This window comes from Histoplasma capsulatum (genome assembly GCF_000150115.1).
Source record: "Histoplasma capsulatum G186AR genomic scaffold supercont2.5, whole genome shotgun sequence".
Classification (NCBI taxonomy): Eukaryota; Fungi; Ascomycota; class Eurotiomycetes; order Onygenales; family Ajellomycetaceae; genus Histoplasma; species Histoplasma capsulatum.
This window is the reverse complement of record NW_025544805.1, coordinates 578911-595766: the sequence shown is the minus strand read 5'-3', so window position 1 is coordinate 595766 and position 16856 is coordinate 578911. Positions and strand designations below refer to the sequence as shown.

Sequence of the window (16856 nt, the reverse complement as noted above, 5' to 3'; positions counted from 1 at the left end):
TCTTCCTTCTTCACAACCTAAGTACATGGCACATGCCAAACAGAAGGAAAGTTGCGGCACAAAGTGAACAATACGAATCGCCTAATAACATATCATAATCTGTTAGAGTATTTTGCTGACCATAGTTCCAACTGGATAGCGGAGGCCTACCTGCCATATTCCAACAGGAAGAAGCTCAATAGGTCTAACTATTCTTATCCTTTCTTGTTGGATTCGCGTCTCGCAGCCTCCACGAATGAGGTCCATTCGCCTGAAGGCATTTAGTATTCGTGGTGAATCTGGCATATGAGCACATGGTTGTGCTGACCCTGAGTCCCTGAGTCTCCAGAACCAACTGACTCTCTCTTACTCTTGGTAGTTCTGAAGCAAGCAGCAGGGGTATTCCCAATTGTGCAGGGACGAGCGGGCACCACCACCAAAATGCCAATTCCCAACACAAAGATGATCAAGTTGAACACCCGCTCAACCGGGGGAAGCTTCCAGGACAGTTAACTGCTGTATTAATTTCATTGCTGACGACAATCAAAGCGGATGGTTAGTTGCAGCAGCATCATTCTCAAAATCCACAAGGGGGAAGGTTGGCGGGTCCATAGACGACAAGCGAGGTCTGAGAGGTTTTAAGCTCTAGCATTGCTGAATTGGAAAGTTGATTGTTTCGGGATATGGCTGTTATCTTTAACGCAATGAGAGACACATGCATCTTGACAGTATGATGGTGGCGTACCACGTATTTTTTGTATTGATCGGTGCGTGTATGAAATATATTTCTAGAATCAATCAGTATGGTAAAAGCTATGACAGGAGGAGCTTACTGCGTATGTACCTAAATTCTGGTTGCCCCAAATAAGTGTCTACACAATTTTTGTTGCTGGTTGTGCAGCTGCTTATGTCCAAGCTTTGCGCCATCGCTGCTGATAAAAATAGCGAGGGGCATCGTTGATGAACACCAAGATCTTGAACCTTGGTGGGACCAACCTTACTCAACCCTCAACCGCCAAACATGGCAGCCATCAAGGACGAAAACAACGACCATCTCGTGCAATCCGATAATCCTGAGCATCCTTCTAACCTAATTCCGGCTCTCTGCCGTAATTTCTACAGCCATGGCTGGGTCACTGGCACTGGAGGCGGGGTAAGCTGGCCCATATATATTACATATATATGTATATTTTTTTCAAGAAAAAGTTATTTATACGCAAAAAGTTTCCGTCAAATACTATTTAGTCAAAGACTCAATCTTGTTTCCATACAAATCACTATAGGCATCCATCAAACGGGATAACCACATTTTCATTGCTCCTTCTGGTGTCCAGAAGGAATTGATCCAACCCCACGACATCTTCGTCTTGCAATATCCCACCCCCAAATACCCTCCGTCAGCGCGCCAATATATCCGCAAACCAGTCGAACTCAAACCATCCGCCTGCACGCCCCTCTTCCTGGCTGCTTTCGACCGTGGTGCGGGGTGCTGCATCCATACCCATTCCCAATGGGCGGTCCTCGTAACCCTCCTTGTCGAGCGTGAGAAGGGACCGGAGGGTTGCTTTGAGATTAGCAACATTGAGCAGATTAAGGGAATACCTAGAGGCAAGGGAAAAGGCATGCTGGGGTTCTTTGATACGTTGAAGATACCTATCATTGAGAATACGGCGTTTGAAGAGGATCTGACATCTAGCCTCGAGGAGGCTATGGAGAAGTATCCGGATACATATGCCGTTCTTGTCCGGAGGCATGGAATGTGAGTATATATCGGTTAATGCTCTCTCTCTCTCTCTGTATATATATACTTTCGACGCCCGCTACTAACATTTCCTCGACCTTTTAACAGATATGTCTGGGGAGATGATGTCGCGAAAGCCAAGACGCAATGCGAGAGCTTAGATTATCTCTTCCAGCTGGCGGTCGAAATGCATAAGCTTGGCTTGCCCTGGGTGAAATCGTGATATGATCTGTTAACTAGACCTGCTTCATGGCCTACATGCGCCACGGCAATTTTCTCACGTACAGCGACGTGCAGGGCGGCCTTCACCAGAGTTAATGATATTGAACCTGATGGATGATTTTATGGCATCTCTTGCTTTAGGGGAAAACAGGTTTTTGACGATGGCCGAATTTCCACTTCTGACGCTTTAGTTGTAATGGCTGGTTAACTAGAGGTTGTCTTCAACATAAACCTCTCTAGATCGGACTGGTTTCGGGTTCATACAAAGATTAGATTAAACTACAATGAATTTTAGGACAAGTTCTAACATCAATACATGGTTCCCTTTGCTCGGAAAATAAATTACGCGGCCTGTAAATTTGGTATTGGCGACCAGCAACCGATTACCATACGGAATAACTTCCAGCTTTCCTGATACATACTGGCAGTGAGGTGCAATTTCATCCACCCCAACTTCAGTCACCGCCGTCGCCTAATATGCGGCCAGTTATCTTATTAGTTGACTAAATCACTCTCAATTCACCAGCCCAAACCGCGAAATACGACCGAAAGATGGATTTAGTAGGAGGTGAATCGCCGTGGGGTGGTAAGCCAGGCATCACTTTTCTCCGCTCAGGACTCTACAGTCAGAATATCTGATAACCGTGGCTTTCGCAGATGTTCCCTCCCAGTCCACACCTACCGAAAACCAAGAATCTTCTGCTACGGGTACGCATTTATGTCCCTCTGGTGACATGTAAAGTAGATCAGCCATGGGCCCTTCCTGACTGCCAATGTTTCCATCTAGCCAACGATTCTGAACAACCCGCCCAAACAACCTTAACCACCCGCCGATCTCCACCAGCCAGAGGACCCCGAACACCTCGCAAAATAAACGCGCAAGCGACGAGGCTGGAAGTGGTCGATGACTCCCTTGATCCTCTTGGGCCGCTGGGCGACAAGTCCTTTCCGTCCATCCTGTCATACCCGGACCAAGGCCCCACCCCACCCCGAAAGGAACCTTTCTCCAGCAGAAATGTTCGTCCCCCTTCATCTACATCCCAGTCGTCCACTGGTGGTTTGATGGACTCTGTGGACTTGGACGATGACGGCCAGGCTGCGCGTGCGAGAATAAAAGGCCCTCCACCGGTCCAGTCCCCAGTTGATGCTCCGAAACGGCAGTCACAGCCAAGCATGCCTGTTGAGCAGGCGGCGAAGCCGTCGTTCGAGATTACAGTTGGTGATCCTCATAAAGTTGGGGATATTGCAAGCAGTCATATTGTGTATCAAGTGAGGACGAAGGTACATACGTCTTTCCATTCCGACAAGAACACACACTCGGTTTTCCCTTCATCTTAGCTGACTGCTAATGTTCCCATAGACTACGTCTAAAGCCTATCGGCAACCTGAATTCACCGTCAGCCGACGGTACCGAGATTTCCTATGGCTATACAACTCCCTGCATGGCAATAATCCGGGGGTTGTGGTTCCTCCGCCTCCGGAAAAACAGGCAGTTGGCCGTTTTGATACGAACTTTGTTGAATCACGAAGAGCCGCATTAGAGCGTATGCTTAACAAAATTGCCGCGCACCACATACTGCAACACGATGGAGATCTCAAGATCTTTCTCGAAAGCGACACTTTCAACCTTGATGTTAAGAATAAAGAGAATCGCGAACCGGATATAGGCCAAAATAAGGGCATGTTGAGCTCGTTAGGCATATCTGTTGGAGGACCGGGCAAATTTGTTGAACATGATGACGTGCGTAATTCCCATGGGATAGCAAGGGCCTTTATGCTAAATTTGGCCACTAACTTTCGTACAGTGGTTTCACGATCGCAAAGTATACCTTGACGCCCTTGAGAATCAGCTGAAGGGGTTGCTAAAGGCCATTGATACAGTGGTTGCGCAACGAAAAGGTCTTGCGGAAGCTGCCAATGACTTCTCAGCATCACTCCATTCCCTCGCGACGGTCGAACTTTCTCCAACGCTTTCTGGCCCGCTGGAAGGGCTATCAGACCTGCAGCTACGAATAAAGGAGCTCTACGAGCGCCAGGCTCAACAGGATATTTTGACCTTAGGGATTACGGTTGATGAGTATATCCGTTTAATTGGAAGTGTCAAGATGGCATTTTCTCAGCGACAAAAATCTTTCCACAATTGGCATGCAGCTGAATCCGAACTTCAAAAGAGGAAAAACTCTCAGGACAAACTACTTAGACAGGGCAAATCTCAGCAGGATAGGCTGAACCAAGCTGCTGCGGACGTGGCGGATGCGGAACGAAAGGTACACCAGACCCGACTTTTGTTCGAAGACATGGGCAGAGTTATGCGGAATGAGCTGGAGAAATTTGAGAAGGAGAAGGTGGAGGACTTTAAATCTGGCGTTGAAACGTTTTTGGAGAGCGCGGTTGAGGCTCAGAAAGAGGTTAGTTCACGACCAATTTACTACCTCATCATCCTTCCATTCCAAGCAACAGAAAAAGGAGATAACAACCTCGGTCACCTCCCCACGGATCAGCGTTAATATACTGACTTGTGTTATCTCGTAGTTGATTGAGCTTTGGGAGACCTTCCTCCTGCAACTTGACACTGACGACGACACCAATCCCTACAACAGCAAACCTGCCCCCGCGGCACCAGAAGTGACGACAGGCGCTTCTGATGGTGGACAAGATGCACAGCCTGTTACTACAGAACAGGAGTCATGAATACCAGTATCTCGATTCCTCTGCTTGTTTTCTTCTATCTCTCTCTTGTGTGTCCAACAAGTGTATAGCAGAAGTAAATTTGACGACCTTCAAAGACATAAATTATCTAATGGTTACTCACTGCCTGGCCATGGTTTCGGCTTTCTGTGCAATAGGATCATGTATCTCATTTAAGTGGTTGTGTTCACTGTGCAGACCATTGGATGTATGTCCATTGTGGAATTCGAGATTAACTTGACACATGCAGGCCCAGTGTGGGTCAATCCCACAGTACCTGTGCTAGAATGAAAGGACATGAACATACCAATGTGTCAATATCTTATTTACAAAGGCTTAGACTGATCTATACTCTGTAGTACAATACATTGCAAGCTGGCAAAGTTCTCAAACGAACAGATACTCCATATATATTTGTACAATCCCATGTAGATATCTCCCAAAATGAAAAAAGAAATGAAAGTCCCAGCACAAAAACGCGTATTAAAAAAAAGACAAGAAAGAAAAAACAAACAGCCAAGTCCACTGCAGTTATTTATTTCTTCTTCCCCTTCTGCTTCTCCGGCTGAGCCCCCTGACCCCCCTCAGCCTGGCCAAACGAGCTAATCAAATCCAATAAATTATCCTCCTCTTCATCTTCCTCAAACTCAAACTCCGCCACCTCCTCCGCAGTCGTGTCTTTGGCCTGTGTCGCATTAACCTCAGCGTTCTCAGCAGCAGTTGCAGATATATCCGCCGTTGCCGCAACCGGTCCGGCAGTGCTCGTTGCATCCCAACTCCGGCCAAACTTGCTTCTAAACGCCGCCAGCCGCCCTGCCTCATCCTCCTCGACGTTTCGCAGCTTTTCGCTGGACGGATTCCATAGTGGTGCATTCCGCGTGTCGCGTGTTGAGCGGTAGACCGCCAGGGGGGAGGTGGTGCGGTGGGTGAAAGTGCTGCCGTCCGAGAGGGTTATTAGCTGTGTAAAGGTGTATGGACGCTTAGGCCGTCGGAGGAGTGTGGCATGTCTGCATTGTATGCAGATGAAGGTAATTCTGGGATTGGAGAGGACCGTGGTGGCAGTGTGGCGGATGGGAAAGGGTAGAGACATCGTGTGTTGTGTTGTGTGTGTCGTATGGCTTCTATTTCGTGATGGGTGGCATCGGAGGAATGACCTCGACTCCGAGTTCCGTGTTCAGATGCAGAATTGAGCTAATTGCGCAGGAGAGGGGATTGTCAAAAGAACAATTGTGATGATTTCTCTCCGCCATTTTTTGCCGATGTTGGAGAATAATTTTTGGAGGTGTCGCTTACCTAAGCCGCTCTACTTCCTGTTGAACTCTGTATTTTTCTTCGATCGAGGTTGGCGGTTCAGCAATTCTCAACATAGTACGAAGAGACAATGTTTCCCTTTCCCTAGAAACTGCGGACATAGGCTTTGCAATTTCCAAAAAATGAACTCCTACAAGAAAGGCATTGTCCGGACGTTACTTATTCAGGAAGATGTCATTGGGATGCTGTTCTATCAATCTCCGTTTGGGCAGCACTCGCGGAACCAGGGAGATCTTCCACTTACGCCGTAGCATCAAGTTGCCGCACTTATATTTTCATCATGGACAGCTGGCGTCCTTTCCAACTAGAGGCCATCGCCCTCGCTTCTACGGGCTTCTACGGACAATTCTGTCTAAACATGCTGCAAGCATTACGGATTCGATCCTCCCAGTTTTACCCGGCCGAATCCCATCAAACCCTCCTCAGAACGCGACGAAATCTTCAAGTACAATTGAATCGCATATAGACTATCATGTTCTGCCAACCAATACTTCCGGAAACGTAGTAATCGTCGACGAGGATACCTGTGAACCACCAGAAGCCACAACACAGCACGAAACAGCTGGTTCCGAGAGGCAGATCGGCGACCAAGTCCGCTTCCTGATGCGCCGGGTCCCGCACCCCGTCGCAATAATCACATCCACAGACCCCAGATCACCCACGGCACAGACTGCCTTTCGAGGCATGACCGTCTCCTCCTTCAACACAGTAACGCTCTACCCGGAAACCATCGTCTCCTTCAATGTGAAACTCCCCTCCGAAACGTTCAACGCCATCGACGCCTCGTCCCGCTTCCTCGTCCACCTCTTAGCACCCACGAATACAACCGCACGCCTAGCGAGGGACTTCTCCCAGGGAAATGCAAAAATCATGCGTGCGGACGAAAGCGCCACTTTTTTTCAATTCGTCCCGATGAGCGGGGGAGATGGTGGTCGGGTGCCGTCGATTGCGGAGGGGGAGCCGCCGCGTCTCGTGCTGTTAAACAATGCAAAGAAGGACGGCGAATCCTCTCTGCCTACGGAAGCAGGGCGGGTGGACGGTAGCGGTAGCTCTGTTACTCCCGCCCCTGTTGCTACCGCGGATTATTTCCCATTTATCTTCGAATGCCGATATCTCTCGCAAAGCGTCAAGGTAGGGAATCACGTCATTGTGCTGGGGCGGGTGGTGAAGGTTATCTGCCAAGAGGCAGCTGGCACATCCGATTCTGGAGAAACATATAGTCCGGAGCATTTATGCTTAACTTACGCTGATACACGGTTCTGGAAAATTGGGGAGACTATTTCATCCGTTTGACATTGGTGGCGACGGGGGACGGCGACCTTTATAAATAACCTGGAGTCATGGCTTTGCTAGATGTGAGATAGAAATGGAGTTTACGTTGTTTTGAGCGCTATGCTTTTCTTATCGTTGAAGATAGATTTTCGAATATGTCTATGTATAACTATATATATCTCCGTCAAGATGGCGTGACGTTTTACTACCCTATTGTTATTATTCTTCCCTTCGATTTGGTTTCGCTCCTTACTCCATGCATGGGATTCTACGAACTTGCTTTGGAGGATCATACAAAGGTCTGGGCAACGTAGTCCTCATTGATATCCCCTATCCATTTACGAAAGCTTTGTATGAGGTTGGTTTTCATACAATGCTCTACGTGGTATATTAAGTCAATCGCAATCGAGCCAAGAGCGCGAAATGGGAGGAACCCGAATACGAAAGAAAGAAAGTAGAAAAACAAAGGCCTACAACTGGACGATAGATTGATGGTTTAAAAATATATTTTTGCTCAAGTCGTCTGATGCCTAAAACAGCGCTGGTGGAATCAAAATTTATCTGCGGAGAGTGCTTTTATTTATCCTCCTCCTCCTAAATGAGTAGCGGATTTCCTTCTCACATCGTCTAATGATTAAGAACGACGAAGAGAGTCATGCAAGCTCTCGGTAAGGGAAATCCTCCTTGTCTTTGCATATCCTTCTACTTGCCCTTGTAAGTATTCCTGAGTCCCAACTTGCGGAGTTTGTCCAACCACACAGGAAACCGGAATCCAATGCATATAAGAATCTTCGAAAAGTACCAGATACGAAGCATTCTATATGGTGGGAGGCTGGATTGAAAAGTTTGAATTGAAGACTTGGTACCTGGATAGGCGAAGACGGGCAGTAACAATATCGAAAAGAGTTAAAGCGCGTAGGTTTGCATAGGGATTTCTAGTTCCACTAGAGCGCTGCGCCGCTAACTTCCCTTTTCATCGAAAGCAGACTAAATGTTGGGCAATGTGAGAGGAGGCAAGGAAGAAGATGAAAGCGGACGTCAATGCAATACTGATAACAACCGAAATAATAATAGTGCGCAAGGGGACGAGGAAGAGCAACGGTGGTCGACGTTTCACAACCCTTAGCACCAACTCGGTTTCTCTCGACTGGAATGAGGACTCCCACTTCCGCTGCCAGAGCCGGTTCCGCTACCACTAGCGCTGCCTTGGCTACCTGCTCTAGTAAACCGGCGAGTATTTAGTCCAAAATGCATTGCACGTTTCAGGTTAATCTCCTCTGTAGAATCAGGTGAGTCTCGTAGTCGCATTGGCATGACCTGGTCTACCGGCATGTTAACACCAGAGAAATTGGAGAGTGATCGATGGCGGTGCGTCCTTAGTTCCGGTCCAAAGAAAGGGGCTGCAGTAACTAATGGAGAGGAAGGGTATGGTTGCTGCTCCACACTTAAGTGTGAAGTTGCCACAACTGGAGAAATCGAAGTTTGGCGGTCAGTAAGCCCTGTCGCTTCATTGGTCCCAACAGACGTGTACATTGCGCCTGAAAGAGACCTCGTAGTCGAGGGCATAGGGGACATCGTAGATGTGCTAGCTTCAGGGGGTGGGGGATTTGTTCCTGGCAGATCACCTTCCGGTGTGAGGGGGCCTGCAGTCATCAGCATTTGTTGCTGGTGGTTTCCTTGCTCGACGGCAGAGACTTGCTGCCAGATGTGGGTTGTCCGAATCTGATAATCCTGAATTGACCGAGTAATGCTTGTTAATTGGTCGTTGAAAGTTTTTTCGATACTAGCACGTTCTCGTTCCTTTGCAAGCTGTTCCGCCGACCTCCGTTCCCGCTCATTGAGACCCTGGCTATTAGCACTAGTAATGCGCTCATGCTGTTCAGTCAGTCGTTGTCGGCGCCCTTGTAGTCGTTCACGCTTCTGGATGACCGAGGTCAGTTCTGATTTTGCTGAAGCTACACTACGGCTGGCCATGATCCTTGCATTGTCCACCTCCTCCTTGAGCGATTTTACACGATCCATCTCTTGATCAAAGACACACTTTCGAGAATTCCACTCTTCTAGTTCATTTTGCGGGACATCTTCCAGATTCAGTAACTGAATGTCAATTGCAGCAGTGGCTTCTTCGGTTTGTTTAATGGTCCGTTCAAGTTGTAGCAATCTTTGTCTTTGTCGGTTTTCATCGGAAGCACCACTGAGACGCGTATTGAAGTTATCAACCTCTTTCTTCAACCTGGAAATAAGTAGCTTGTGATCATTTTTTGACCGCTTTAGGCGAGCACGACGTTCATTCAGCTTTGCCTCAGCATTGGCAATGGAATTTTTGATGGTAGTTGTGGGAGAAGAGGGCCGAAGAGATTGTCGTGGCGACGGCGAGATATTAACGGCGGAGAGTGCTGTAAGGACATGTTAGTGGAACTGTTATAAAGAGAATGTGTGGATGTGAAAAGGTTTGGTTTTACCTTGGTCTGTGTCAGGAGTGGGTGGTGTTTTCACACTCATAACACAGATAGCTTCGTCGGTATCGTAGCGAATGAAGCTGCAAGTGTACGCACAATCTGGCGCCAGCCCAGAAATTTCCCCTCTCCAGCAGACAAGTGCGGGTTCACCTGCGTTCTTAGAAACTTTAGAAAGGGTAACAGTCGCCCAATGAGCACCGTTTACCCTAATATAGAAAGGCTCCGCACGAATATCCTGATCTCTATTGTCGTACATGGCATCATCAACCTGAGCAAAATCACTTGCCGCGAACTTAATCGAAGAATTATCGACCTGCGTAATCCATATAAACCCATCATCCAAGGGAAATCCCTCGGCATCGTCCTCAGTGATCGGGTGATGAGGAGTAGACCATGTCCCATTACGTGAATGATCATACTCTCGCATCACGGTGACTTTGGTACTTGCCAAAGCAGCCCAAAACGGCTGCCTACTTCTCACTTGATTCGCCTGTCTTCGTCTCTTCTTTGCACTGGAGAGTCGCTCTCGGTTTTCTTTCAGTATAGATGGCCCAATCACAGCACCATCAGGAGTCAAAATAGATGAACCATTCGTGGCAGATTCGAACGTCGACGAATCGACATGAGTTTGGGAACCAGCAGATGCCTCGGTATCAGTTCGTTTTCCGGATTTTGTCGGTGGAGAAGAGCGGTTTTTGGCCATCGAGCGCCTTGCCATAGCAGTGCCTGCTTGTGCAAGGATATGAACAGCAAGGAGACTTCGCAACCAGCTTGGCGGAGATGGAGGTTCTTTCCGTCGGAATTCTTGAGGAACCAGGTGAGAATATTGAGCGAGGGTATCCGTGGTTATCAGTTTGGCCGACAAAAGGTAACTTATGACAAAATCTTGTACACCTTTACTACGAACAACATGCACGATCAGAACCATCAAGACGCAGAAAGCATTGACTCCTTCATTTTTCCCCGAACTTCCTCCTCCCATTGTGATCGCAACCTGGACCTGAGCGAGATCTATAGCGAAATTCTGCGCCCACGTCCACATAAAGAGGCCCCAAACCAAGAGACAAAACCCATCCATGGCGATCATTGTTGAAAGAGAGGGAGTTCCAGCAGGACCCTGGAAAATGTCGAAATTCGAAGTCAAAACGTTCGTAGAAACGCCAGCAGGAGGCATGAAGGTTAGAGATGCAAACAAGAACTGGACAAGGGTCAAGACTATTGGAGGCAATTGGAGGAGAAAGATGAGGATGGCGATAGTGTCGTACATCGGGCATGATTTGAGAATTGCAGTGGCCAAGGAGAGCGGGTTCACAGAGCCGCTTGGTGATGATGTTTTCTTCAACGATGAGATGCTTCCGCCTGTCTTGTCTACGTTTGTCCGCGTTTGTTCCCCGAGGGTAGTGGTTGGCGTTGCTCCGTTCGTCGATGCTGGTGTGTATGAATGTCCATTCGACACGACTGTGCTGGCTTTCTCGTATCCGTTTGCTTGAGCCCGTCCGTTTGATTCCGCCTTTGACGAGCACATCATTGCATCCAGCCTGTGATCCCCAGTACGAGCTATTGTCTGAGGTTGACCTGGCTGGATGGCTGGGACGAGCGAGGGTGAAGAAAGTGTGGGCGGAGGTGCACCATTAAGATTGCCATTCAAGTGGCCATTTGACTTTGGCTTGGCGAGCTTTTTCCCGGAAACTGGGATGCCGTTCTCATGTCGATTTCCGTGATGAGTCTTCCTGCCTGCGCCTCCTGGTCGTGGCATGGACGAGGGATTCCGATATGCCAGGTCCAAATCCACTTGGCAGGCGGGGGCCAAGGAACGGATACCTGGGAGAGAAAGTAGAGTCGAGGGCGGCAGGGTAGGAAGTCGTGTCGCGATTACAACAAGAAGGGGATGGAGATAAAGCAAGTGAAGGGAAACGAGGTTGTAGTCGCAGCATCAATCAATGACTCCTCGAAAGATCGGTTTGTGGTGACGGTGACAGTTGCTGGCTGGCCCGAAGAAAAGTGTTCTGTTGTCGTCAGGTAGGCAGTTTCAAGAAAAGACTTTGGTGAGGCGGCGTTTGGTGGGTAACAAGACAGTCAGTCGATACCGCGAGAATACCGTATATCCAAGTACTTCGTAATTTTCGGTAAGAAAGAAGGCTGGTACTGTACCCGCGCAGGGAAGTATTATTACTATTACACAACTTGCTAACCAAATCTGCCGTGCTGTACTGTATTATATAGCACACCGTCCATTCCAAGCTTCGACGGCTCCAGCTATTTTTAAGAGCCACACAGTTCAGTTCATTCCTCATGCAGACGAAACAGGATTCTAAAAGCTGACAGCAGCATATCTTACCTGGTTGGAGATGCATTCATCGTTCTGGTATTCTTGCATCGAGAGCAAAGACCTGAATGGATTGGATGGATGCGTGCACGTCTGCCCAGTTGACAGAGACTTGTTCGAGCCAGCTCCAACCAACCTGTGGCTTGCGAATCAGTGCTAAGACCGATACAGCTACACCGAAATGGTCAATAATGCATCGATCTGCCTTTTCCTGTGGGGAAGGTCTGCCAAGCCTCACAAGGCCGCAACAAAATCTTCGCCCGAAGCACCCGGCTAATTGGGAATTTCGAATTCTGCTTTTGTTGATAGGCCAGCATCCGTTGGAATCTTTGGAAAGGGGAGCTAGTCAAACAGATCTTCGGCGGACATCCTTGTTCAAGTCGTCAGCTAAAATCGATCAGTCAAGTTGCTAGGTTAGTGCTGGTGTTTCACCACTCTGTCTGACCCGACCTTTTACGTATTGGGAAACGGATACGCCCAGAATACCATGCCGTACCAATACGGCACCTCATTCGTTGCCCTAAAGCATTACATTGTTGATTGACAGAATTTCTCCGCAACCCGCGGGGCTAAAATAAACGCGAAATAAAGCAAAAAAGGCTACATAAAATTCTGTTTCATCGGAGGAAAAAAAGAAAAATCACTGAATCAAGAGTCAAGAATCATGAGGGACAACGGGTTTTTATGCGGGACAGACCAGACTGCATGGGGAGGCCCATCCCGCTTCTGCGCTAGCCTGTGCCAAAATGATGATAAGCATTGCAGCAAACCTGGGAAGGAATCAACGGTGTCAGATCATCCCACTTGCTGGCTTGTGAACAAGCGGCGGTAGTTTTCTGGACAGATTCCGCCCCGCACTATTCTTGCCCGTGCATTTCTAAGTTCCTTTATAACATCCAGGCTGTGGGAAACTTTCATTCGGACGACAAATACGGGCTTGACTTAAAAGAATTGGGAAATGATGGGCGCAGTACGGAGTATTTGCCCTTCGAGTCAAAACGGGGCGATTTGTCTCCTCCCCTCATCTGGAAGCCGAACTTGGACTAATCAGTGTCGGTTCCAAGCCAACACTGCGTGGCGGTGACTAATAACGATTGAAGGGCCTTCTTTTCAGTCATGGATGTTCAGGCAAACCATTTGACAACCAATGCATATGTGGATCAAGTAATATTTCAATATGTGTGTGGGGTGCACACTGCTGAGTTGGGTAGGTGTCCGTGGCTTCAGCAAATGAAATGCATGGTAGAAGAATAAGCATTCCTGCTCATGATTCAAAAGAAGGCAGAGGTCTGTTTTCATCTTGCCGCCCGCGGTGTCAAGTCAGCTATCTCAATCTGTGAGGGACAAACGCGGGTGCGTCCTTCCTATTCATACCCATACTTAGAACCATTTGCTGCGGGGCAGACCCCTTGCCTTAACCATACATGATGATTGACGATGATCTCAGGCGATATAAATGGTGAAGTTAAATTTTTTACCATGACATTTTCGGAGTGGATTCTCAAAGAACTGCGCAGCGTCCTGACAGGCGCCGCCAGGGCCAACGAATACCTGGTTCCAATCGAATCTTCTGCCACAGGATTGAATAATGAGCCCGTTGTTTGTTCAAACGCAAGGGCAGCCTTGCAACATCTTCGTGGTAGTTAGATGGCTATTTTGTTGCAGAATGTCAACACTGGGATTAACATCGAGATATGCCCGGGTAGGAAGTTTGCGCCGGAGAGCTAAGCCTACTTCTAGTTCTCCGAGTATGCGCGTGTGGGATCCTTGCTAAGAACCCTGGCGAAGTACTTACGCAGTCAGAAGTCTCTTTCTTTGAGGGTATCTGGAAAGGATCAGCATGGAAATTTCTTTCAGTAGGTAGATGTTATCATCAGGGACTGGGTTCAATGTGGAATGTTCTCCGGAATCAATACACAGGCAACACCACTTATTTCCTCATCAATGATCGGTTCGAGGAGTATCGGCGCTCCATATTCGTGCATTCACACAGCAATTAACACATTCACCCCTGGAGTCAATTTTCACACCCTTTCCATAATGGAATTTTCGAACCCCACATGTACGTATCCTTACAACGCACGGGTCAAAAGCTTGATATGGCTCTTGACGACTGTGATGACAAGACCCAGAGTGCAAGACCCTCCTCAATTGGGATGCACGCCGCTCCATGAACATGAAGCAGGGGTTAACAAAGAGAAGTCGGTAGTCGGGAGTGGTACTAAAACCCTGAAATCACAATATTTCGGCAGCCTTCCATGTAATGCCTGATGGGAGAGAGACTTGCTGTCTCCGTCCAAACAATACCAGCTCCTCACTCAGGCCTTGATCGAATGCAAACGGATACCGGATGAGGCTCAGCGGAAAGCTGTGACCATACCGTAACGTATCACTGCGTATTGACATGATGCTTAGTATCCGTAATATACCATCAGTGGGCGGGCGACCCACGAATTCCAATGGAACAGGCCTTTTTTTTTTTTTTTTTTTTTTTTTGGCCTCTGGAGGTTTCTGAAGGTGGTTAATTCAATCCATTTATGCCTTTTTGTACAATTAAAAACTAAACATTACTATTATGTATGATTGAGACTTCCAAGGATTTTCTTTTCAACTTCAATACTCACAACAATTTGAACAAAATGATGAAGGATGAGAGCGAGAGCCAGCATTTCAGAAAGCAATGATTTGAAAAGAAATACACGGCTCGTAATGGGTTTAAGTTTGCGACATCACTAAATCAGTTCTCTGAGTCCTGTAAATTAATTATTAATAGTAAGCTCTAAGACCGAAACCTGTTGTCAATCTGAAAACTTGTTCAAAGCCATGCTTCAGATGACACCCATCTCTAGGGGCTTCTAAACACTCATCACTCAGGACGATATCATTTAATACGTAAACATCTATATACACTCCATACCTTTAGGCAAATTCGAATTTTAATCATTATCCTGAAGAACCCATATCCTCAACAGCATCTGGCCGATCCCAACTTGCTGTTTCCAACCTTCTCACTCGAGCTTCAATCTCCTTAACTTTCACCCCCCATGTCCGCTTCGATGCTTCCTGTAACTCCCACAATGTCCGGAATTGATCCATCATAAACGGCGGGAGCATTTTGACTTTACGCCCAAGCCGGTAGTCATACGCGACGATATCCTCATGACAACGCGCGGCAGGACGTTGATGCGCCTCGGACAGTATTAGAACATCCAGCTGAAATGACGAATATGCAGAGGAAGCTGGAGAAGAAGACGCTGGAGGCGGATATGCTAGTTTGTGGTATACGCTTATTTTATCTGGAGCGGTCATAGGCTGCATGTTTTAATTTTTTGTTGTTTGAAAGCGTTAGCCCATCAACTTCCAAGGTTAGCATGGACACAGCGGTTTTGGCTGTGCAGGTGTTTTTGCGGACTGGTTCTGCTCAACTCGACGAATTGAATGCACGGCATATCCATGTTCGTCTACGTTGCGATATTGGCCTCTCAAGACTTACGAATTTGTAATCTATCTTGATGCTTTTCAATATCAAGCCGACACCGGTTGAGCCGAGGAGGTTAAACCATGCCCTCTTGTTGGCGCGATCCACGTGGGTACCGATGTTTCTTGTCCAATTGACTCGCGCGGTCTCCGCATATCTCACGTACGATACGTTATTAACGTGTCCTGAAAACATTGCGGTGGGATTAGACACCTGCTACTTGTGTATATGGCAGCCGATCATTGCGGCTTGGCAGGAGACGGAGAGTTCTACCCTTATAATTGGCTTATTTTAGCATGTACTACTTTTCGAAGAGGTGCGGAAACAAATAATTGGGAAAAGGCTACACTAAAGTGATACACACAGTGTACCAAGGATAGCAGATTGCAGCCGTTGTAGCAAAGGAGGAATAGAGGGGCTACATACCATGATGTCCTGTCAATTCGGCGAAGGGGAAAGAAAGTGAATCAGTCTATAACGCCAAACCCCAGCCATTGATTGAGTAGGTATATACCATTTCTCCCCATACGACATTGTGACGATAGAGGCCCTGTCTCTCTATCCCCGTGAGAAACCCTTCACTCCCCGCAGTCAACTCTCGCCAATCCCGAGCTATAACCTGGAGTATCTCCCCCGCTTCGTCAATTTGGTGTGGTTTCAGTCCGAAGGTAAAGCACTTTCCTAATCGCCCTTTAATCACCGAAAGCCACCTTGAATCAAATTCACGAGCAGTTGGAGAAGGTGGCAGATCGTGGGAATATGGGTGTGTTGTTGTACGAGCGCTGGCTGCAGTACCGTTCACGATTGAGTGACAGTTTGTAACAGCTCGTCGTCCAGTAGCGTTTGGCTGAAATCGTAAATTCTGCCGCCAAACGACGCGGGAGGCGGCCATTATTGGATTAAGTATATCTCTGACCTGTGGCTCGACAAAAGAAAACGATGTTTGGATAAGTTTACCTGGCTTTCCCTTTGCTCAGAAATCAGAGGTTGGCAGTTGGCTTCGGTTTACAATCCCGAGCTCGGTATCAATAGATCACGTGGTCAAATTGCACCAAACTCTGGCGACCAAAACAATTACTTACAACTACGTGGTGCTGTCGTCAAATTTCAATTTGTAAAAGACGAGATTTACAACAGTGTATTCTACTTCCTATTGCTTCGATTTACAGCCAAGCTTTGCCTCTTGTTTGGGGCATATTTCACCACAAATTGCCGAATTGAAGGTTGATAGCTGTAGCGTGTACGGAGTAGTTAGAACCAACTGTTTTATTGCGCAAATAATGTCCGAGACCTAGCAACACAAGTTGATCCCCAGGTTATCGAAACTGCCCGCTAACAGCCATAGCCCCAAGCAAATTTTCCTGTTTGTGAGAATCGAAT

General features: G+C 47.6%; 7 protein-coding genes across 7 annotated transcripts; 3 read left to right on the top strand and 4 right to left on the bottom strand.

The window, feature by feature from the left end:
- Nucleotides 1-1000: 1000 nt before the first annotated feature.
- Nucleotides 1001-2253, top strand: HCBG_04152 (class II Aldolase and Adducin N-terminal domain-containing protein; the record flags this gene model as incomplete). The annotated part of the gene is made up of 3 exons (XM_045431201.1): nucleotides 1001-1132; nucleotides 1263-1738; nucleotides 1829-2253. The coding sequence occupies 3 exons, from the start codon at nucleotides 1001-1003 to the stop codon at nucleotides 1941-1943; spliced, it is 723 nt and encodes a 240-aa protein (XP_045287754.1).
- Nucleotides 2254-2445: 192 nt separating this feature from the next.
- Nucleotides 2446-4752, top strand: HCBG_04151 (sorting nexin 3; the record flags this gene model as incomplete). The annotated part of the gene is made up of 6 exons (XM_045431200.1): nucleotides 2446-2528; nucleotides 2600-2650; nucleotides 2730-3223; nucleotides 3303-3683; nucleotides 3748-4350; nucleotides 4475-4752. The coding sequence occupies 6 exons, from the start codon at nucleotides 2495-2497 to the stop codon at nucleotides 4631-4633; spliced, it is 1722 nt and encodes a 573-aa protein (XP_045287753.1).
- Nucleotides 4753-5165: 413 nt separating this feature from the next.
- HCBG_04150 (mitochondrial 54S ribosomal protein YmL36) lies at nucleotides 5166-5720 on the bottom strand (the record flags this gene model as incomplete). The annotated part of the gene is made up of 1 exon (XM_045431199.1): nucleotides 5166-5720. One exon carries the CDS (start codon nucleotides 5718-5720, stop codon nucleotides 5166-5168), a length of 555 nt encoding a protein of 184 aa, XP_045287752.1.
- A 282-nt stretch (nucleotides 5721-6002) lies between these two features.
- HCBG_04149 (oxidoreductase) lies at nucleotides 6003-7234 on the top strand (the record flags this gene model as incomplete). Its single annotated transcript, XM_045431198.1, has 1 exon — nucleotides 6003-7234. The coding sequence occupies one exon, from the start codon at nucleotides 6113-6115 to the stop codon at nucleotides 7232-7234; it is 1122 nt and encodes a 373-aa protein (XP_045287751.1).
- Nucleotides 7235-7703: 469 nt separating this feature from the next.
- Nucleotides 7704-11428, bottom strand: HCBG_04148 (uncharacterized protein; the record flags this gene model as incomplete). The annotated part of the gene is made up of 2 exons (XM_045431197.1): nucleotides 7704-9609; nucleotides 9676-11428. 2 exons carry the CDS (start codon nucleotides 11426-11428, stop codon nucleotides 8336-8338), a joined length of 3027 nt encoding a protein of 1008 aa, XP_045287750.1.
- A 1934-nt stretch (nucleotides 11429-13362) lies between these two features.
- Nucleotides 13363-14404, bottom strand: HCBG_04147 (uncharacterized protein; the record flags this gene model as incomplete). The annotated part of the gene is made up of 3 exons (XM_045431196.1): nucleotides 13363-13630; nucleotides 13794-13823; nucleotides 14238-14404. The coding sequence occupies 3 exons, from the start codon at nucleotides 14402-14404 to the stop codon at nucleotides 13363-13365; spliced, it is 465 nt and encodes a 154-aa protein (XP_045287749.1).
- A 537-nt stretch (nucleotides 14405-14941) lies between these two features.
- HCBG_04146 (uncharacterized protein) lies at nucleotides 14942-16368 on the bottom strand (the record flags this gene model as incomplete). Its single annotated transcript, XM_045431195.1, has 4 exons — nucleotides 14942-15310; nucleotides 15492-15661; nucleotides 15903-15948; nucleotides 15991-16368. 4 exons carry the CDS (start codon nucleotides 16366-16368, stop codon nucleotides 14942-14944), a joined length of 963 nt encoding a protein of 320 aa, XP_045287748.1.
- Nucleotides 16369-16856: the final 488 nt, after the last annotated feature.